The sequence below is a fragment of the Anomalospiza imberbis genome, chromosome 6 (genome assembly GCF_031753505.1).
Source record: "Anomalospiza imberbis isolate Cuckoo-Finch-1a 21T00152 chromosome 6, ASM3175350v1, whole genome shotgun sequence".
NCBI lineage: Eukaryota > Metazoa > Chordata > Aves > Passeriformes > Viduidae > Anomalospiza > Anomalospiza imberbis.
The window spans coordinates 23,610,719-23,626,861 of record NC_089686.1 but is presented as its reverse complement, the minus strand read 5'-3'; the positions used below and the strand labels follow the sequence as shown (position 1 = coordinate 23,626,861).

Here is a 16,143-nt window from a genome sequence, read left to right as displayed (position 1 = left end):
GCCGGCCCCGCGCGCCGCGTCACCGCTCGCCCACGTGACGCGCCGCCCGTCGCGGGAGTTGCGCGTGGCGGGCGCGCGCCGCCCGGCCTCCGCGGGAACGGGCGTCCCTCCCGCCGGGCCCCGGACGCCGCTCCCGGCGCGGAGCCACCGGCCGCGCAGCTCCCGACGGCGGGGCCGGCGCTGCCGCCGGGCGTGGCCGGGACGGCGCGAGCTCCCCGCAGGCAGCGCCCGTCCCGCCGGGGCCGCGGTGCGGGGCGGCAGCGCCCCCCCGCGGGCGGGAAGGCGCCAGGCGGGCCGGGCCGAACCCCGAGCCGTCCCCGCCTGCCGCCCGCTCCTTCCCGCAGGAACCCGGCGGCCGGGGTTCCCGCCCCGCTCCTGCGCGGGGGACCGCCGAACACCGGAGCGAAGCCGGCGGAGCGGCGCGGCGGTGGTCGGGGCCTTCAGCCCGCCGTGGCCTAGGGGAGGCTGAAGCGCTTGTTCAGCTCGAAAACGGAGAAAGCTGCGAGGGAATCTGCCGGGCTTGGCTCCTGGGGGGAGGTTTTAGGGAAAACGGAGCCAAACTCAGAACACAATGAAAAAGAAGCTCTGTGCTGCGCTCCCATTTGCTCTATCACAGATTCTTTGACTTTACCCCTATTCCTACTTATCTAAATCCAAGCACCAAGCAAACCCCTTTTACCGTTAGAAAAAAAAAATCTGAAAATGGAAAGGAAAATTAAATTATTTTAACATCCTATTTATTGACTAAGAAGATACAAAGCTCTGATCCCCAGACATTGATGAGGTCAGTTGGTAGGAAACTATTTTCTTGCTCATGTGCCAGTGCTTGCTTTCAGCCTATCTAGTATAAAAGATCTTATTTGGACTTTTTCCAGATGGCCAATTTTCTTTCTGTATCTGTCACTTTTTCTCCTTTTCTAAACTTCCTCAGCACTGCGCCACCATCTATAGCACAGCCCAGACAGCTGCAGTATAAACACTGGAAATGGCCTTACGGCGCATGACCAGAAATTCTGTGAGAGAGACAGAAAACTCAGCGCCAGCCAAGTATGGTGGAGCTCAAAAAACTGCTGCAACTACTAGAAATGAAAGATTGAGAGATGGACGGAGTGAAGAACATAGCCCAGAATATCTTAAATGATGGGACTGTGGTGGAAAGATTCTATATAGATGCTCTGTGATGTGAATCAGGAGATCATATCCAGTAGAAAGCATTAAAAGAAAAAGGCCAAAACTGCCTATAAAAAAAATGGAATATGGAGGCGTGTGCAGCGAAGAAGCAATTTCCCCAAATCACAACGTTCAAAAGCAACAAAAATAGCATAAATAATGTGCACAGTGACCCAGAGGAAGCACATAACTGCTACTGCTATGGAAACATTGAAAACTAGTGTCCATCTTCCTAGATAGACACCTAAAAATCCTTTGCATTATAATAGTTTATGGATTTCGAATGCTTATGGAGACTTCTGTAGTGAGAATAACTATATGAGTTGCAGTATCCTATAAATTAGCAATGACTTTGTGGGAACCTAATTTCAACTAGGTTATCACTTTTTGGTCATTATTTCTATAGATTAAACTAAAGGTAAACTCAAAAGAGTTATTTGCATATTCTGCCATGTAATGTGGAATTTGATAGAGAACTTCCAGTACAGATGTGCTTCTGTAGTTTCATTTTAATAATTATTATTGCTTATTTTTTGTTTTATAGGCAGTACTTTTTTTCTGGCATTGCTCTTTTGCTTTTTACTCACTCCAGTGAGCTAACAGTGAAGCCTAAAAAATTAAAATTAAGGTGCTAACAGCTCTTTACTATATTGCTGATCATTTAAACAGAAATATACATTAGATGGCAAATCCAGTCTGTTTTTGCTGGTTTCCCATATCTCAGATGCCTCTGCTTTGCATTGTGGTCTCAAAGCTGTTTTCCTCAAGCTTTCTAATAATCTTAAAATTAAGTAATTACAGGAAATGGATGCTGACATATTGAAGACAGGATCACATGCAGTGCAGTACTGATTGACAGAATTGCATTTTATAGTGAATAAAACAAAATCTCAGATTTACAAGTATATCTCAGAATTTCTGTTAGGATGCAGTTTAAATTAAATTAGAGCTACACATGCTGCAGTAGGCAGGATTTCAGGTCTCCACTCTTGTGCTACACGTCTGTACCTACCAACTGCAGCGGTGTCTGAGCACTTGGATTTTAAGCCATAGAATTAAGGTCCCCCATATCTGAAGCCTTTATATGCCCTTGGTGAGAGATTAACATGATCTTAAGCCCCAGAAAAATGTTTGTTTAGTATGGATTGGCTACTGAATAACTTGGTGACACACAGTCAGTTGGAATGCTTTGTTCAGGTTATCTCAAAAATGATACAGCAGAAACACTCCCTGAAAAACCAGGGGTGAAATTTGTAATTGAGGTCTAAGGAATCTTCTCCCCTGGAGAAGAAGGGAGAGACTGGAACTGAGAGAGAAAATTGTGTATTGACCCTTTGATGTATGAACAGGAGAGACAAGGCAAGGACCAAGTATTTGAAACTAGCTAATGTTCGTACAAGGCCTCCCCTTCCCAGTATTTATCATAAAACAACTAACAGAACAGAAGTCAGTGGGTTTGTCCTATTTAATTTAGGGAGCCATAGATTTAGAAGTTGAAAACACAACACTGTGTGCTTACTTTTTTTTTTTTATGTGCTATGAAAAGTTGAATAAGAACAATGCACAGCTAGAATTTTAAACCTGTTTTACACACAAAGAATCTATGAATGATATGCCTTTGAAATTTTCTTCTAATACATTGATCTTTTCCATGTTTTTCAGGGGGGAAAAAAAGTTTGAAAAACTGGATATCAGAAAGTTGACATGAGAAAAAAAAACCCCATGTTTTGCAATTGCTTTTTGTCCAAATGAATGGGACGAATCATGGTAATCTTTTGTTTCTTCAGTAGGTGGATACTGAACTGGGCTGGTCACTTCAGGTCACAGGATTCCAGTTAGATTCTGAATCTAACATAAGAATCTAACTGTGTGGCTTGGTGTGAGGTACTTTAACATTTTGAAAAAGTCGGTGGACTGTATACTGATTTTGTACACACACTAGACTGTTAGATCTTTTTGTATTGTATCAAGAGAAAAACAAGTGGAAATAAATTTTGGTACTGCTAAGGTCAAGAATAGAAGTCAGGAGAATTAACTTTGCTCAGTGCAGTGGGATTTATTTTGTTAAGTCATTAATGAATCCCCATCCATCTTTACCAAACAAGTAAATAATATCTATTGTGACAGTAGCACTCCCCAGTTATATTTCCATATAAGAGTATTGTAAAGCAAACTTCCCAGTATTAAAATTACAAATATCCACAGCCAGATTATGAAAAGTTTACTTACTCTATGGTTCATTGCTGCCTTCATAAGAAATGTGGGAGCATGACTTTAGAGATACCTAAAATATGTCTTACACTGGAAATTCAAGATTCGAGAAGAATTAAGTACATTATAAGCTGTGAGTTGGGACATAAGATTATAGTAGTGTATTTATATGCACATGAATGTTTGTGTGACAAAAGTGAGGATTTTTTTTTTAATTTTAAAATTTGTTTTTATGTGGATTTTTCAGCAGCAGGCATTTAGGCACAGTTCTCATGGAAAAAAAATCTCATGACCTCCTGAAGCCCTCTCTTATTGAAAACCAGGCTTTTCTAGAGGATGCTCTTTTGAAAGTCCACGATCACACAAGAAGACGCATTTTCAGCTAGCACAGTGAGTTTGATTAAAAAGGCAGAATCTATGCAGCTGGTGTTGCATTCAGTATAGAATCATAGAGGGTGGACCATGATGAAGACTCATATGCCTGATTTTCAGATACCAACTCAGATACAACTTTATTGCTAATTATAACACTCCAAGGCAAGCAGTATCAGCTTACCTGGAGGAATAGGTAGGGCGGGGTTCTGGCATGCACAGCTTGTCAGACATGAGGCAGTCAAGCACACGAGCCAAAATGTAATATTCAGACATCAAATTACCAGATAAAGTTCATAAGCAGGAGCCCTGGAGGCATTTATACATAAAAATATAGAATGATGTGAGACACATCCTTTGGAAAGGCAAGCTGCCACTTTCTAAAATGGACATGGAAGTGGATTGGAGTCTTTTACTTGACACAGGAAAAACAAACCTGTGAGTGGAAGCCACAGGGCCAAATTCTCAGAGGTGGTTAAGCCATTTTAAAACAATTTTTGGACTTATGTGTATTAAATAGCTTTCAGAATCTAGATTTCAGTGCTTTCTGAGCAAGAAACTGTTTTTAATAATTTTCAAAGGGTTGACTATGAAATTGTATTTTAATAGTAATTCATTATGAGATACTTGAGACTATACTTTTGTATAACATAGAAGATACATTATTTAGCTTATTTTTATGTCAAATATTAAATAAAAAGGAGAATAAACAGATGAGTGGAAAGCAGTAACAGCAGTGAGATGTGAGATGAGGCAGGTAAATCACGATCAAATAGCATCTGCAACTTGATCTAAAAAAGGCAGTTCATTATTAAAAAAGGCAGTTCATTATTAGAAAAGTAACACACAAGATTTGTATTTCTAGTTCAATTATTTAAAACTATCTGTGTAAAAATGCTGTTGGAAATGTGGATAATTAGAAAAGATGCTTGCACACAAATCAAAAGATCATACAGGTGTGTAGAAGGTACCTGGAGAAAGTGCAGGAATAGTCCTGCAATTTCTCAGGGAGCAGGTAACCTTGATAATAGACTGTTTTTGTTACAGGAGAAGATGGATTTTAGAATTTCTAAAAGAAGATTACAATGGGTTTTAATAGGACAACAACAAAGTCAGAATAGCAATGCTGATTAGGGAGAAAATGAAGGCATTTTGAAAGTAAATGACTGTAGACAGTATTAGAGGCTCTTAATTAGTATTTCTTTCTTTGGTGCTTGAATGAATGCAATATTTTACCTTTGCAACACAGAAGATACTTCTCCCAACCTAATATTTATTACACAGCAGGCCACATTATCAGATTCATCCTTTTCTGCAGTGATCTTTCCACATGTTCAGATGTTAACAGCACAGACCAAGGAAGGCAGCTATATACTTTCCATGAACAGCAGCCAGCAATTAGCAACTCATCTGCACTTTTCATTTTGAAAGTTAGCTTCTGAGTAAGGCTGTGAATTCTAGATCCCCTGTCTGCTGCACTGCATCCTTGACTCTGTATTTGAAATCTACTTATTTTTCTCATTAAGTCTTAAAGACCTCATTTTTTCCCAATCCAGGAGCTTGCAAGACCCTGTACAAAGCACTAGCATTTGGACTAGTCGTTAGAACTATGTGTATAAAGTGTTGGTATAACTTGGTGAAGATGTCTGTGATCAAACAAGGCATTCCTTGAAATGCTGTGTGAGGAAACTGGTACAGAAGTCCCTGAAATACTGTAAAAGGAAAATGTATACATGGGTTACAGGAGTTGCAGACCATCTCCTGTGAAGAGGGGAATAAAATCAACATCGCACCTATGTAAGGTCTTACCAAGGAACAGTCATGGTCTGCAGAATTATATTAGCATGTTTTTAATTTGTAATCAAATTGCAAGGTGAGAATTTCCCTCTAGTGTATAGCAGAGCAAAAAAACAAGGTACAAACATTAGTGAATGCATAGCAATTGCAGTAATATAGAGCTGTCAGTTACAAGGCATCTTTACCACAAGGCAGGATACAAAATGTTCACATTCAGATTGTTTAATTAGAATACTTAATGGTTACAGTCATTAGAAGAATATTATTTTCCATGGATGTTTGAGTGAGATCCCTGCAGATCCTTCATGGCTGCATCATCTTTCAGGAACCAGAAATAAAAATGCAGGTTCTCCAGCTCCAAATGCACAGATTCTTAAAAGCAGATTGTATATACCAAGTCTTACTCCTCTCTAGCAATAGGAACTTGCAGTCCCAAGAGTACATGACTGTGTTTGAGCAAATGTGACAAGGAGTCAATCAACCAACACAAGAAATACAGCTACAATCAGGACAGAAAACCAACAGACAAGCCCTGGCTGCTTTGTGATTAAAAAAATGTGTTCTTTCTTCCTACTGACCTGTTTACTTAGGCTGCATTTTATTCAGATGCACATGATGCTGTGACACAAAGATACATATACATGGTTATGTTTCTGCTTCCACAGTTTCATTATGGTACAGGATGTGTAGGTTTGTATCCCTTAGCACAGGGAAAAGGCACCAAACAACTTTCAGCTATAATGGAATTGCTGGCAAGCTTGAGCATACAAGCCCCAGACAGAAAAGGAACAGAAGTTTACAAGCTGTCAGAGGTACAGTGAAGGTCACTGTACCATACAGAAATTTCTTTCATCCTCAGACAAGCAATCAAATAGGCTTTCCTAAAAAATCCATACAAAGCTATTTCCCAGTGTTTTGGAAACTGCTCAACAGGTGAATGACTGACAACTTGCTATCTTCATTGTATGTAAAGTCACTTCTGTGAGACACCCAAGATGTCCCAGTTAAGTCACTCAAAATGAGTACTCATCTTTGAGTAAGGTGAACTCAGAATCTAAATATGCAAGATAAAGAGGTAAATAAATCTGCTACAAGATGTAGCCAGGAGTGAGTCACTAAGGCTAAAGATACTGAAGTGAAAACCAGAGTTATGTTCAAGTTTACAGGGTCTGGAAAGAAAGACAAATTAAGACCAATCTCAGTGGCTGCCCTTTCAGTTAGATAAGGTTATTTAGTCTTTGAAAGGTTGTATGGAAAAAATTAGTTCAGCTAACCAAAAAACACTGACAGCGACAGAAAATCCAGACCATGAGTCACATGAGCCTGCACAGTAACAGATCCTTGAGACAAAGGAGCTTGCTATTCATTCCCAAGTAAAGAGTGATAGTCAAGACAAGGCTGGAAAGTGCAGCATAGAAGGGCTCCAGGAACAGCATCTGCAAAGGCTGGTTTAGTTTCCCATAGTTGGCATAACCACAGCAGGCTTGGCAATGGTGGCATCTTCCTCTTTCCATTGAGAAATTATAGTTTTCAGCTGTGTATAGAACTGCACTCCCTGGAGGAAAGGAGAGATCCACATATCAGATATTTGGCCTTATGAATTCCTCAGGTCTACACTAGTGGTATATCAAACAGTTTTTGCTTTATCTAAACAGGATTGAGTTTTCTTCTGTGGAAACAATTCTTGTCAGCCTGTTCTTTTTACCAGTTTCACAAAGATTCTGATTCTGTGAGAAAGCTTGCTAGTTATTTCTGCCTTTTAAAATATCCTAAAAAGACCTGCATTTTTTTACTTAAGGGGAAAAGAAAGAGAAGTGGGCTATCCATGATTGTGACATGCATTATGGTGCTGTGATCACTGTCTGGTTTTCAATTTCCTGGTTGAAATAGCTTCCAAGTCTCCTCACTAATGAAGTCTGATGACCATATCCCCATTGCCATTTATAACATGATTTATCACAATTCAACCCAATAGAGTACTCTGAATCAGAAAGTTACCTGTTTGCCATAGAAATTGGTGTCCCCTCTGAAAGAAGCACGAGAGCCAGTGAAAGAGAACATGGGCAGAGGTACTGGGATTGGAACGTTGACACCCACCTACACCAAAGGAAAGCTGCCATATTAGTCACAAGAAGTAACAGATTGCAGAGCACTCTCCAAATGCTTCTGCATTTTGTTTTCTTATGTCTGAGGCTGGGTACTGCTGGCTGAGAGGGCAGTGATTACAACTGAATGAACCCACTGTAAACGGTGAGGGCTAAAAGCAACAATCCTAGCTGGAACATACCTGCCCCACATCTACTAAGTGAGAATACTTCCGAGCTGTGGCCCCATTGGTGGTGAAGATTGCAGTTCCATTCCCATAGGGGTTATTGTTCACCATCTCAATGGCATCATCCAAAGTGTCTGCTTCCAGCACCACTAGGACGGGCCCAAAGATTTCCTCCTTATAGCAAGTCATGTTTGGCTGCCAATACAAACAGCAGAAAAATCAGTTTGTATAAAGGATATAATAAAAATATTGTAGTAAATACAATATATGAAACACACATGCTGTTAGTACTCATGATATTCCTAGGATTACTGATCACACTGCATTGCCACAGGCCATCCTTCAGTCCTCCTCACCTCTTCACCATTTCCCATGCCTTGTCCTCTATCTAGTACACTAAAGAAGGCACCACTTTTCATCTCCAGAGTGCTTTCTGCTTTTACTGCCTGCATTACAAGGAGTACTTAATTGACACTGTGCAAGGGAAGGCTGAGCCATTTATGGCCTTTCTACCAGGTGATCACTGATTACTGACTGATTTGGCTAACCCATTTTTCAGCTGACCCTGCAATACCTACTTGCAAGCACTGGTTTTGGTCATCTTACCTTGACTTTGGCAAGGATCGTTGGTCCAACAAAATTGCCATTTTCATAACCCTTCACTTTGACATTACGTCCATCCAGGAGAAGGCTGGCACCTTCTTTTACTCCTTTCTCAATCAGACTGCAAACCCTCTCCTTAGCCTGGGGACTGATTAGAGGCCCAAGATCTGCTCCAGGCTGGTCTCCTGTGAAGAGGCAGAGACACCAAATTTTTAACTCTGACAACTTCCTTTTCATAGGCATCTGGGAGATAACTACACTGGTAGGAAAAATCTGAAAATGCTGATGTTTCCGAGACACAGAACACAGATTTGAGACACTGATGAACAGGAATAATAGCCTGCAGCTCTCAAAATCAACATGGAATCACCAGAAAGCCAAAATTCAACAACAGATTATTCTCAGGAAGGAAACTTTTTCCCCTTTGCAGCACTTTATATTGAATATAAACAAAATATAATTCCCCTGGAATTCATAAAAGTCTAGATTTTTCAAAGTACTTGTTGCCATTTTTCTTTTTTTATTGTATGCTTACTACAAACTGGAAGGATCTAGAAATGAGGTTGCTATATAAATGGCAGATATGAATTAAACATAGGATTTAACCTCACATCTCCAGTTAAAACAAGACTGATCCTGTAAACATTGCATCAGTCCCACCAGCAAGCTGAAAACAGGTTCCTACTTCCAAGTCTAGGGCTGGGTTTCCCAATCAAGACAATCTGCTAGCTCCTACCCCTACACATCAAACCACATTGGTGGTGCTAATAGCTCCAAGGGTCACTACACAGTATGGCAGATAAGCAGACCTAAAAAGCTATGGCTGTAAAGAAGCGGAGTACCTTGTAAAAATTATCTCAGTCTTTACCTGCATTTACTCGTAGATTTTTGGCTCTGTCCACAAGCTCTGGCAGCCATTTCTGAGCTTCTCCTACTAGAATTGCTGTAGACAGGGCCATGCAGCGTTGGCCAGCTGCTCCAAAAGCAGCTCCAACCAGCTGGTTCAAGGTGTTCTCCTTATTGGCATCAGGCATCACCACACCATGATTCTTGGCTCCCTGAAAAACAACACACACAGTCTCCCATTATTAACCACCCCAGACCGCTTCTTCTCTAGCCCTCTGGCAATGATTTCTTATAGTAGCTATGCTTCTGCTACTGACAGGCTGGCAAGAGAGCAGCCTTATCACTTAGCTATCAGCAGCAAAGTTAGCTTCTGCTGCTGAGTGGTGTGGTCTCCTAACATTCACAGGTGACAGAGGTAGTCTGTGTGCTCAAGTGTACTCTGTTAGAGACATTACCATGTTGGCTTGGACTCTCTTGCCATTCCGGGATCCTCTCTCATAGATGTACTCGCCAGCCTGATTAGATCCCACAAAGCTGATTGCTCTGATATCCGGATGGTCACAAATGAAATTCACAGCTTCAAATAGGAAATAATACATTATAACTGTGGTGCACAAATGCTTCCCTCTGTTCCCATCCCCACAGCACTACATCTGTGTATCTTTCTTATCGAAATCCTTGCTTCTGTGTTTCCTGCATCTGAGTTCCCTGAAAACCTGTCTGTGTAACTTTTCACTCACTTCTCAGGACACATACTCCTGCCCTGTCTTCATTCTGGCTCTCTTACATCTCTTCATGCTTTGGGCACCTCCCAGGGTGTCTGAGCAATGCCAAAGTGAAGTTACTGTTCTCTATTTATATCATCATGTCCTGAAGCTACTTGTGTGCTGTAAAAAACAGCATGTTAGGAGCCAGGATACTACCATCCACTGTACAGTCAGTGAGGCATTTAATTCTTGTTTAGGCTTCCTTGCGAAACCAAGATGATTTCTCTACTTATTTCAGTTGCAGTTTAGGTTGCTAAGTAGACTTTGAGCACTTACATGCCTTGGGAACTCTGACCCCAATCCCCAAAATTTTGTCCACCATATCTCCTGAAAGATCTGGTGCAAGGTGACAGAGAATCTCCCACTCACCTTTCAGCTTCATCAATACAGCTGAAGCATCTGTCCAAACCTATCTAACAGCAGCAGTCTCGGACTCTCTAACTGGTGCCTCCCACTGAGCACACACCACACCACATACACTCATCATCTCCCAGGAAGGGTTGTTAGTACCTTCATGTTGTCCATGGATAATATTCAGGGTCCCATCAGGGGCACCAGCATCTTGAAACAGCTTGGCAAGGAACATTAGTGCTCCTGGTACACGCTCAGATGGTTTCATCAAGAAGGTGTTTCCACAAACCATAGCCATGGGGAACATCCAAAGAGGAATCATGGCTGGGAAGTTGAATGGTGCAATGCCAGCACACACGCCCAGAGGCAGGCGGTAGGTGTAAGTGTCCATGTCTTTAGTGATGGAGGGCATGGTCTCCCCAAGGATGAGGGATGTCACACTGCAAGCATGTTCAACCACCTCTGCGGCACAAAGGGCATTACGCTGCTGGATGATCTGTTAACCATTAGTCCCCAAACTCCCTTTTCACTACTGCCTTGACCCACCTCGTTATTCCAGCCACTTCTCCCACAACTTAAAACTCATTGTGCTCCAGAAAATCCCTCTGCCAAGCATTGTGAACAAATTATGAATGGATTCTCTCTTGATCACACTACACATCATCGTGATAGGAACACAGACACAACAGCCCCAGTATAAAATGCACAGGTATCGTATTATTGTACCACCTGGGACTCAACCTTTGATATCTGAGCACAGGTGAGAATTTCTTATCCCTTTTTAGTAATTTGCAGTCACTCGTAGAAAAAGCTCTAACAACTTGGAAGTGATTTCAAGATACTCTATCTAAGAAAACTCTTCAGCTTAGAGCTACAATTGACACTTTTCTTTGAGTAGGGGGCTGTAAAGGGATCAACATATACAGAGCAATCAGTTGCTCAGGAGACCTCATCCCTTCCTGTGGGTTCTCAAACCCCCTTTTTTAACAGGAGGAGCCAGCAGCTTACGGAGGCCTCGGAAAACATCTCCCTCAGCATCAGCCAGAGTCTTCCCTTGCTCAAAGGTGATGAGTTTGGAAATTTCTTTCTGAAAATGGAAAACACAAAGTTTATGAATGTTAGAAAAGTGCCTGCCCATGAAATAGATCGCAAGGATAAGATAGAATTAACATAGAGCTGAACATCACAATGAATAGAATGAACAGAACTCAGAAAAACCCATACTGACTGATTTGCTCCTTATAAACAAGAAGCCAATAACCCACCTAGGTGACATTTTAGAAAAAAAATCATCCTAGGATGGCTTGTATTCTAATGCTTTCAGACATGACACCACATACACACCAAAAAATCCATCAGGGAAACCCAAAAACATAGTAACATACTTGTCTTCATCAACTGACACATGTTCCATCAAGGCTCAAAGTTCCTTCTGTGGTCTCTTGGTAAAGGGACAAATTCAGAATAATATTCCCTAAGAAGCGCTGCCTCTCTGTTACCATTTGATGGGAAGTGCTTTGCTGCACGTCTTGACAGTGTCTCAGTTGGGTCCTTGATCATGGCAACACCTCATCAAGAACTCTGTAAACCGCGAGTCCCTCAATTTAGTTTCTGAAATCAGCTGCAATGCATTCAGCCATAGCCATCACACACAGCCAGAGTGTCTCACCAGATTGTCTTTGATAAGTTGTTGATAGCGCAGAAAGATTTGCTGCCGACTCAAAACAGATGTTTCTGACCAGTTCCAAAAAGCCTTTTTGCAAGAAGCCACAGCTGCCTCCATCTCACTGGGTGTGGCTTTCGGTACACGGCCAACCACCTCATTTGTGGCCTGAAAGAAAAAACAAATTGCATCAAAACTCAGCTTTTCCCATCTGTTCCCACCAACACAAGAGTCCTTTCACAGCACACACCTAATATTCTTATTCTACAAGGAGTTGTACTTCTGAGGGCAGAGCACAAAGGAAATGGCTTCCTTGACTGCACACAGAAGGCCTGGGCTATACCTGGAATAGTTCTGAAAACCTGCACCCCAAATATATCAAGTTAGGCACTCAGAAAACTACAAATGCAGTGCTGATTTCCTAACTGGAGTTGAAGTGACTTGTCTATCTTGAAACTTCTAGAGAGTATAAGGCAAAAGATTCTGTGGATTATGGTCTTTTCCCTCTCCATTGTCTTGGTTCATCTGGCTGTCCCTCTTGCACATTAAATTAGGCAATATTCCTTTGTGAAAAGCAGTACATGACTGTGCATTTGCTATTGATGTTAGCTTACCTATACCCCTAGGCCAAAGTACTCTGTTTACATACAACCTTAATTCTACAGTATTTTAACTTAAAGCTTGTTGCCAGTTTGACCTCCTTCTAATGTTCTCTTAAAAATTAAATCTGCTTTGACATGACAAAAATTTCAGATATATCAGAGAGAAACTACTCAAAACAAGAGGAAGAAAATTAAACAAGAAGACTGCTTGCTACATAGAGACCAAATGACCTTCATGAACATGATTTGCTGCTCTGATCATTTGCACAAAGCAAATGAAAATAGAGCTTTACAGAGAAGATTTAGAAACTGCTGTTTAAAGGCTTACTAGGGAGGCCAGGAGGATGAGAATTCTGAGTGCAACCTCATTTCCATTTGTCTTTGGTGGAGTATGTAGACAATACAAGTGCTACTTATCTATTTTACACTACATAGCATCCAGCTCTGTGATTATTGTGGGTCACAGATAGAAGCTCTCTGAAAGGAGAGGAGCTTCAGCTGTCAGCATTTTTCACCTTTTTACCCTGAGAGTAATATCAGCCTCTATCAGGACTTCACATTCAGCTGGGATCAAATCACACCCAGTTGATTTTATAAACAGAGTGAAAGACACCCTTCAGAAATTTGACATACTCATCACAGGGCCTTTCTATGAAAAAAAAAAAACAAACCCAGAATTTAAGCTTCCTTTCTGGAGATCAGGGGCTTACTATGTGAGGGAGCTAAAGGTGATAGTAACTTATTCTGAGACTGATATTTCATGTGAAAAGGAAACTGAGAAGCTGTAGTCTGCCGAGTCTAAACCTTTCTCAAGAAATATATGTATGTTTTTCTTCTGCCACATCCCTGAAGAGAGGCACAGACCTTTGTTTCACAGTGATCACTATTTACATAAGATGAGACCATTTCACTTACCGGGTTGTGGATATCAATCCATTCAGTAGTTTTGGACTCAATAAACTTCCCATCAATGAAGAGTTTGGTTGTTGGCTGTGGAGGTCAAAACACTGGACAGTAAGTTATTTTTGTCTCAACATGCCTAAATACCAATGTATTTTGTGCCATATTACATGCAAGCCTTCATCATTTACTGCTATGTGAACCACTAGAGTCTGGATTCAGTCTTCACAGCAAGACCCAGCTAATTGCTCTCAGCCCCATTTTGCTCTCTTTACACCAAAATGGCCAAAATTCTTTCTAAAAGCAGTTACAGAAAAAAATACATTCCTCTGCTTATGTTCAGAATTGTTTAAATCTATTTAATCAAAGCTTGAAAAACTGCAACTCATAAATGTTCAGAAGAAACAGTTAATAATTCACTTCATGGGAATTCCGTGAACCCAGTGCAGATTGTACCACTGTCCCATGTGCCTCCTTCCCATCAAGCCACTAAGCAGGTTCATCTTTCCAGTTTATAGCTTCAAGCAGAAAATTGGACTTTCCCCACCCCCCGCTTGGTCTTGCAACTAAGAGCAAGAAACCTGTATCTGTGGGCTGTCCTGGCTGGCAGCACAGAAAACAAAACTTTCCCACTCACATGAAGAGGAGGGACAAGGAAAGTTTGGAATAAGGAGTTCAGGCAAACATTGAACAGAACAGAAAGCAGAGGTAAAAGCTGTAATTAGCATTAAATAGGCAACAAAACTGTACCATGCAGGCAAACAAATTGTGACTGCATAAATTAAGAAACTAGAAAAGAAGAGTTGACATTGGGAGGTAAGGAGAGAACTAGGAAAAAGCAAGAACCAGTTAATCATGACACAAATCCATGACTTGGGGAGAACAGGTAAGAGAAAGGGGAAATGGATCTTCTGTATGAATAACAGAAATGGGACATATCAACAGAACTGGGATATAAACCCAAATATATCAGAAAAATGAAGAAATTATGATGTGGAATTATGAAAGGGAGATGAGGACTTGGATGCCATCCGAAGTGTAATGAAAAGAAAGAGATCAGAGGAAGAATCAGGAACATAAATGGTACTGGGAGGACAAGTGATGACAGTGAAAAGTGGATGAAAGTGAAAAAAAATTAGCAGCAATGTTAGTTGGAACAAACTGAGAAAGCTTTGAGATGAGAAAGTTAGGATCAGAAGTATAAAATAAGTCTGTTAATGGACAAGAATAACTTAATGATTTGGAAAGCAACACTAAAAGAGAATTAAAATTTAAAAGTTGCAGATGATTATGTAGCTGGACTCACACTTGGGAACAGAGGCAGAAATCTGTGCCTACAAAAACACAATCTCCTCTAGAACCTGGAAGGAAGCACAGGAAATCTGAGTTGCTTGACCGAGTTTCCTGACTGTCAGAAAAGCTGCTGGTCTAAAGAATGACAACCTCCTATGACTAACAATCACTCCACTAGCCTCAGTGCCACCGAGGCTACTGCAATGGAGCCACAAGCTCCAGTGCTTTATGACCCACGCAGACTTCAGTGCAGTGGAGTTAATGTTTTTTTCAAATTGCTTAAAAAGGCTATCTCAAACATTGCACACACAACAAAAAATACTTTAAGCAAGCCAGGAAATGGTGAATTAAAATTAATTGCACTTTTTCCATAAGATCGCCACCTCTTTTTATGTAGAGAATGCACCTGCTGTGGAAACATGGATGGTAGTAAAGCAGACTACTTGTGGGATTCACACTTCGGAGAGTGTGCAGCCATGGACTGCGGAGGAAAAAATACAGTACACCAGCTAAGGCTGTTTGATACTGTCCGAAAGAAACCAGATCCTCCCTCTGTCGCAAACACATGCGTGAGGCCAGTCCAGAGCCACCAGGAGCAACGCGAGCTGACGGGCGGCCACCGCTCAGCTCCGAAGTCTGACAAATCGGACGTGGAACTTTTTCCGTCCCTCCCGTCGAGCACGGGCGCAGTGCCGATGTTTGTTGCACCGGACCCACCGGGGTTCCAGCCGAGCCGGCGGGAACGGCCTCGGAGCAGACCTGAGGGCAGTGTCCGGCGGGCGGCAGCGGCGGCGCCCCGGGCTCTCCCGCGCCTCCCTCCCCCGCCCACCGGCTGCGCTCCGCGGGACGGGCACTCACCACCGAGGAAGAGAAGGACGCGGCGACTGAGGTGATCCAGGGGGCACCGGCTCTCCGCGGCAGCTGGACGGGGGGCAAGCACAGACCACCTCAGGGCGGGTCAGGCAGCACCTCCCCTCGACCCCCCTTCGGCTGCTCCCCGCCCGGAACCGACCCCCCCGCGGGGTCTCGGGCTCAGGTGAGCCACGACCCCCCTGCGCCCCCCGAGCCGCGGGAGCCGCCGCGGGCCGGGGCCGGCCGCCTCACCCTGAGCGCCACGCGGCGCCGCCCGCCCCACGCTCCGCGCGCCGCCGCCGCCGCCATCCCGGCCGAGGGTCCCCGCTCCGAGGCCCCCGGCGGCGCCCCCCGCCCCGCCTCGCCTCGGCCCCGCCCCCGCGCCGCCCGCGGCCAATCGCCGCCAGCGGTTGTTCTGGCCACGCCCCCCGAGGCCCCCGCCCC

At 42.9% G+C, this 16,143-nt stretch overlaps 1 protein-coding gene and 1 long non-coding RNA gene across 2 annotated transcripts; one reads left to right on the top strand and one right to left on the bottom strand.

Annotated features, from left to right (window-relative positions):
* Positions 1–620: 620 nt before the first annotated feature.
* On the top strand, positions 621–4,931 carry LOC137475506 (uncharacterized). The gene is made up of 2 exons (XR_010999927.1): positions 621–1,588; positions 2,833–4,931. It is a non-coding gene; the product is annotated as an uncharacterized lncRNA (long non-coding RNA).
* A 656-nt stretch (positions 4,932–5,587) lies between these two features.
* On the bottom strand, positions 5,588–16,092 carry ALDH6A1 (aldehyde dehydrogenase 6 family member A1). Its single transcript, XM_068192852.1, has 12 exons — positions 15,952–16,092; positions 15,706–15,768; positions 13,570–13,644; positions 12,059–12,220; positions 11,398–11,476; positions 10,549–10,851; positions 9,727–9,848; positions 9,294–9,483; positions 8,429–8,610; positions 7,838–8,017; positions 7,549–7,647; positions 5,588–7,105 (listed from the first exon to the last, which is right to left on the bottom strand). The coding sequence occupies exons 1-12, from the start codon at positions 16,006–16,008 to the stop codon at positions 7,001–7,003; spliced, it is 1,617 nt and encodes a 538-aa protein (XP_068048953.1). The 5' UTR covers positions 16,009–16,092; the 3' UTR covers positions 5,588–7,000.
* Between the last annotated feature and the right edge of the window lie 51 nt (positions 16,093–16,143).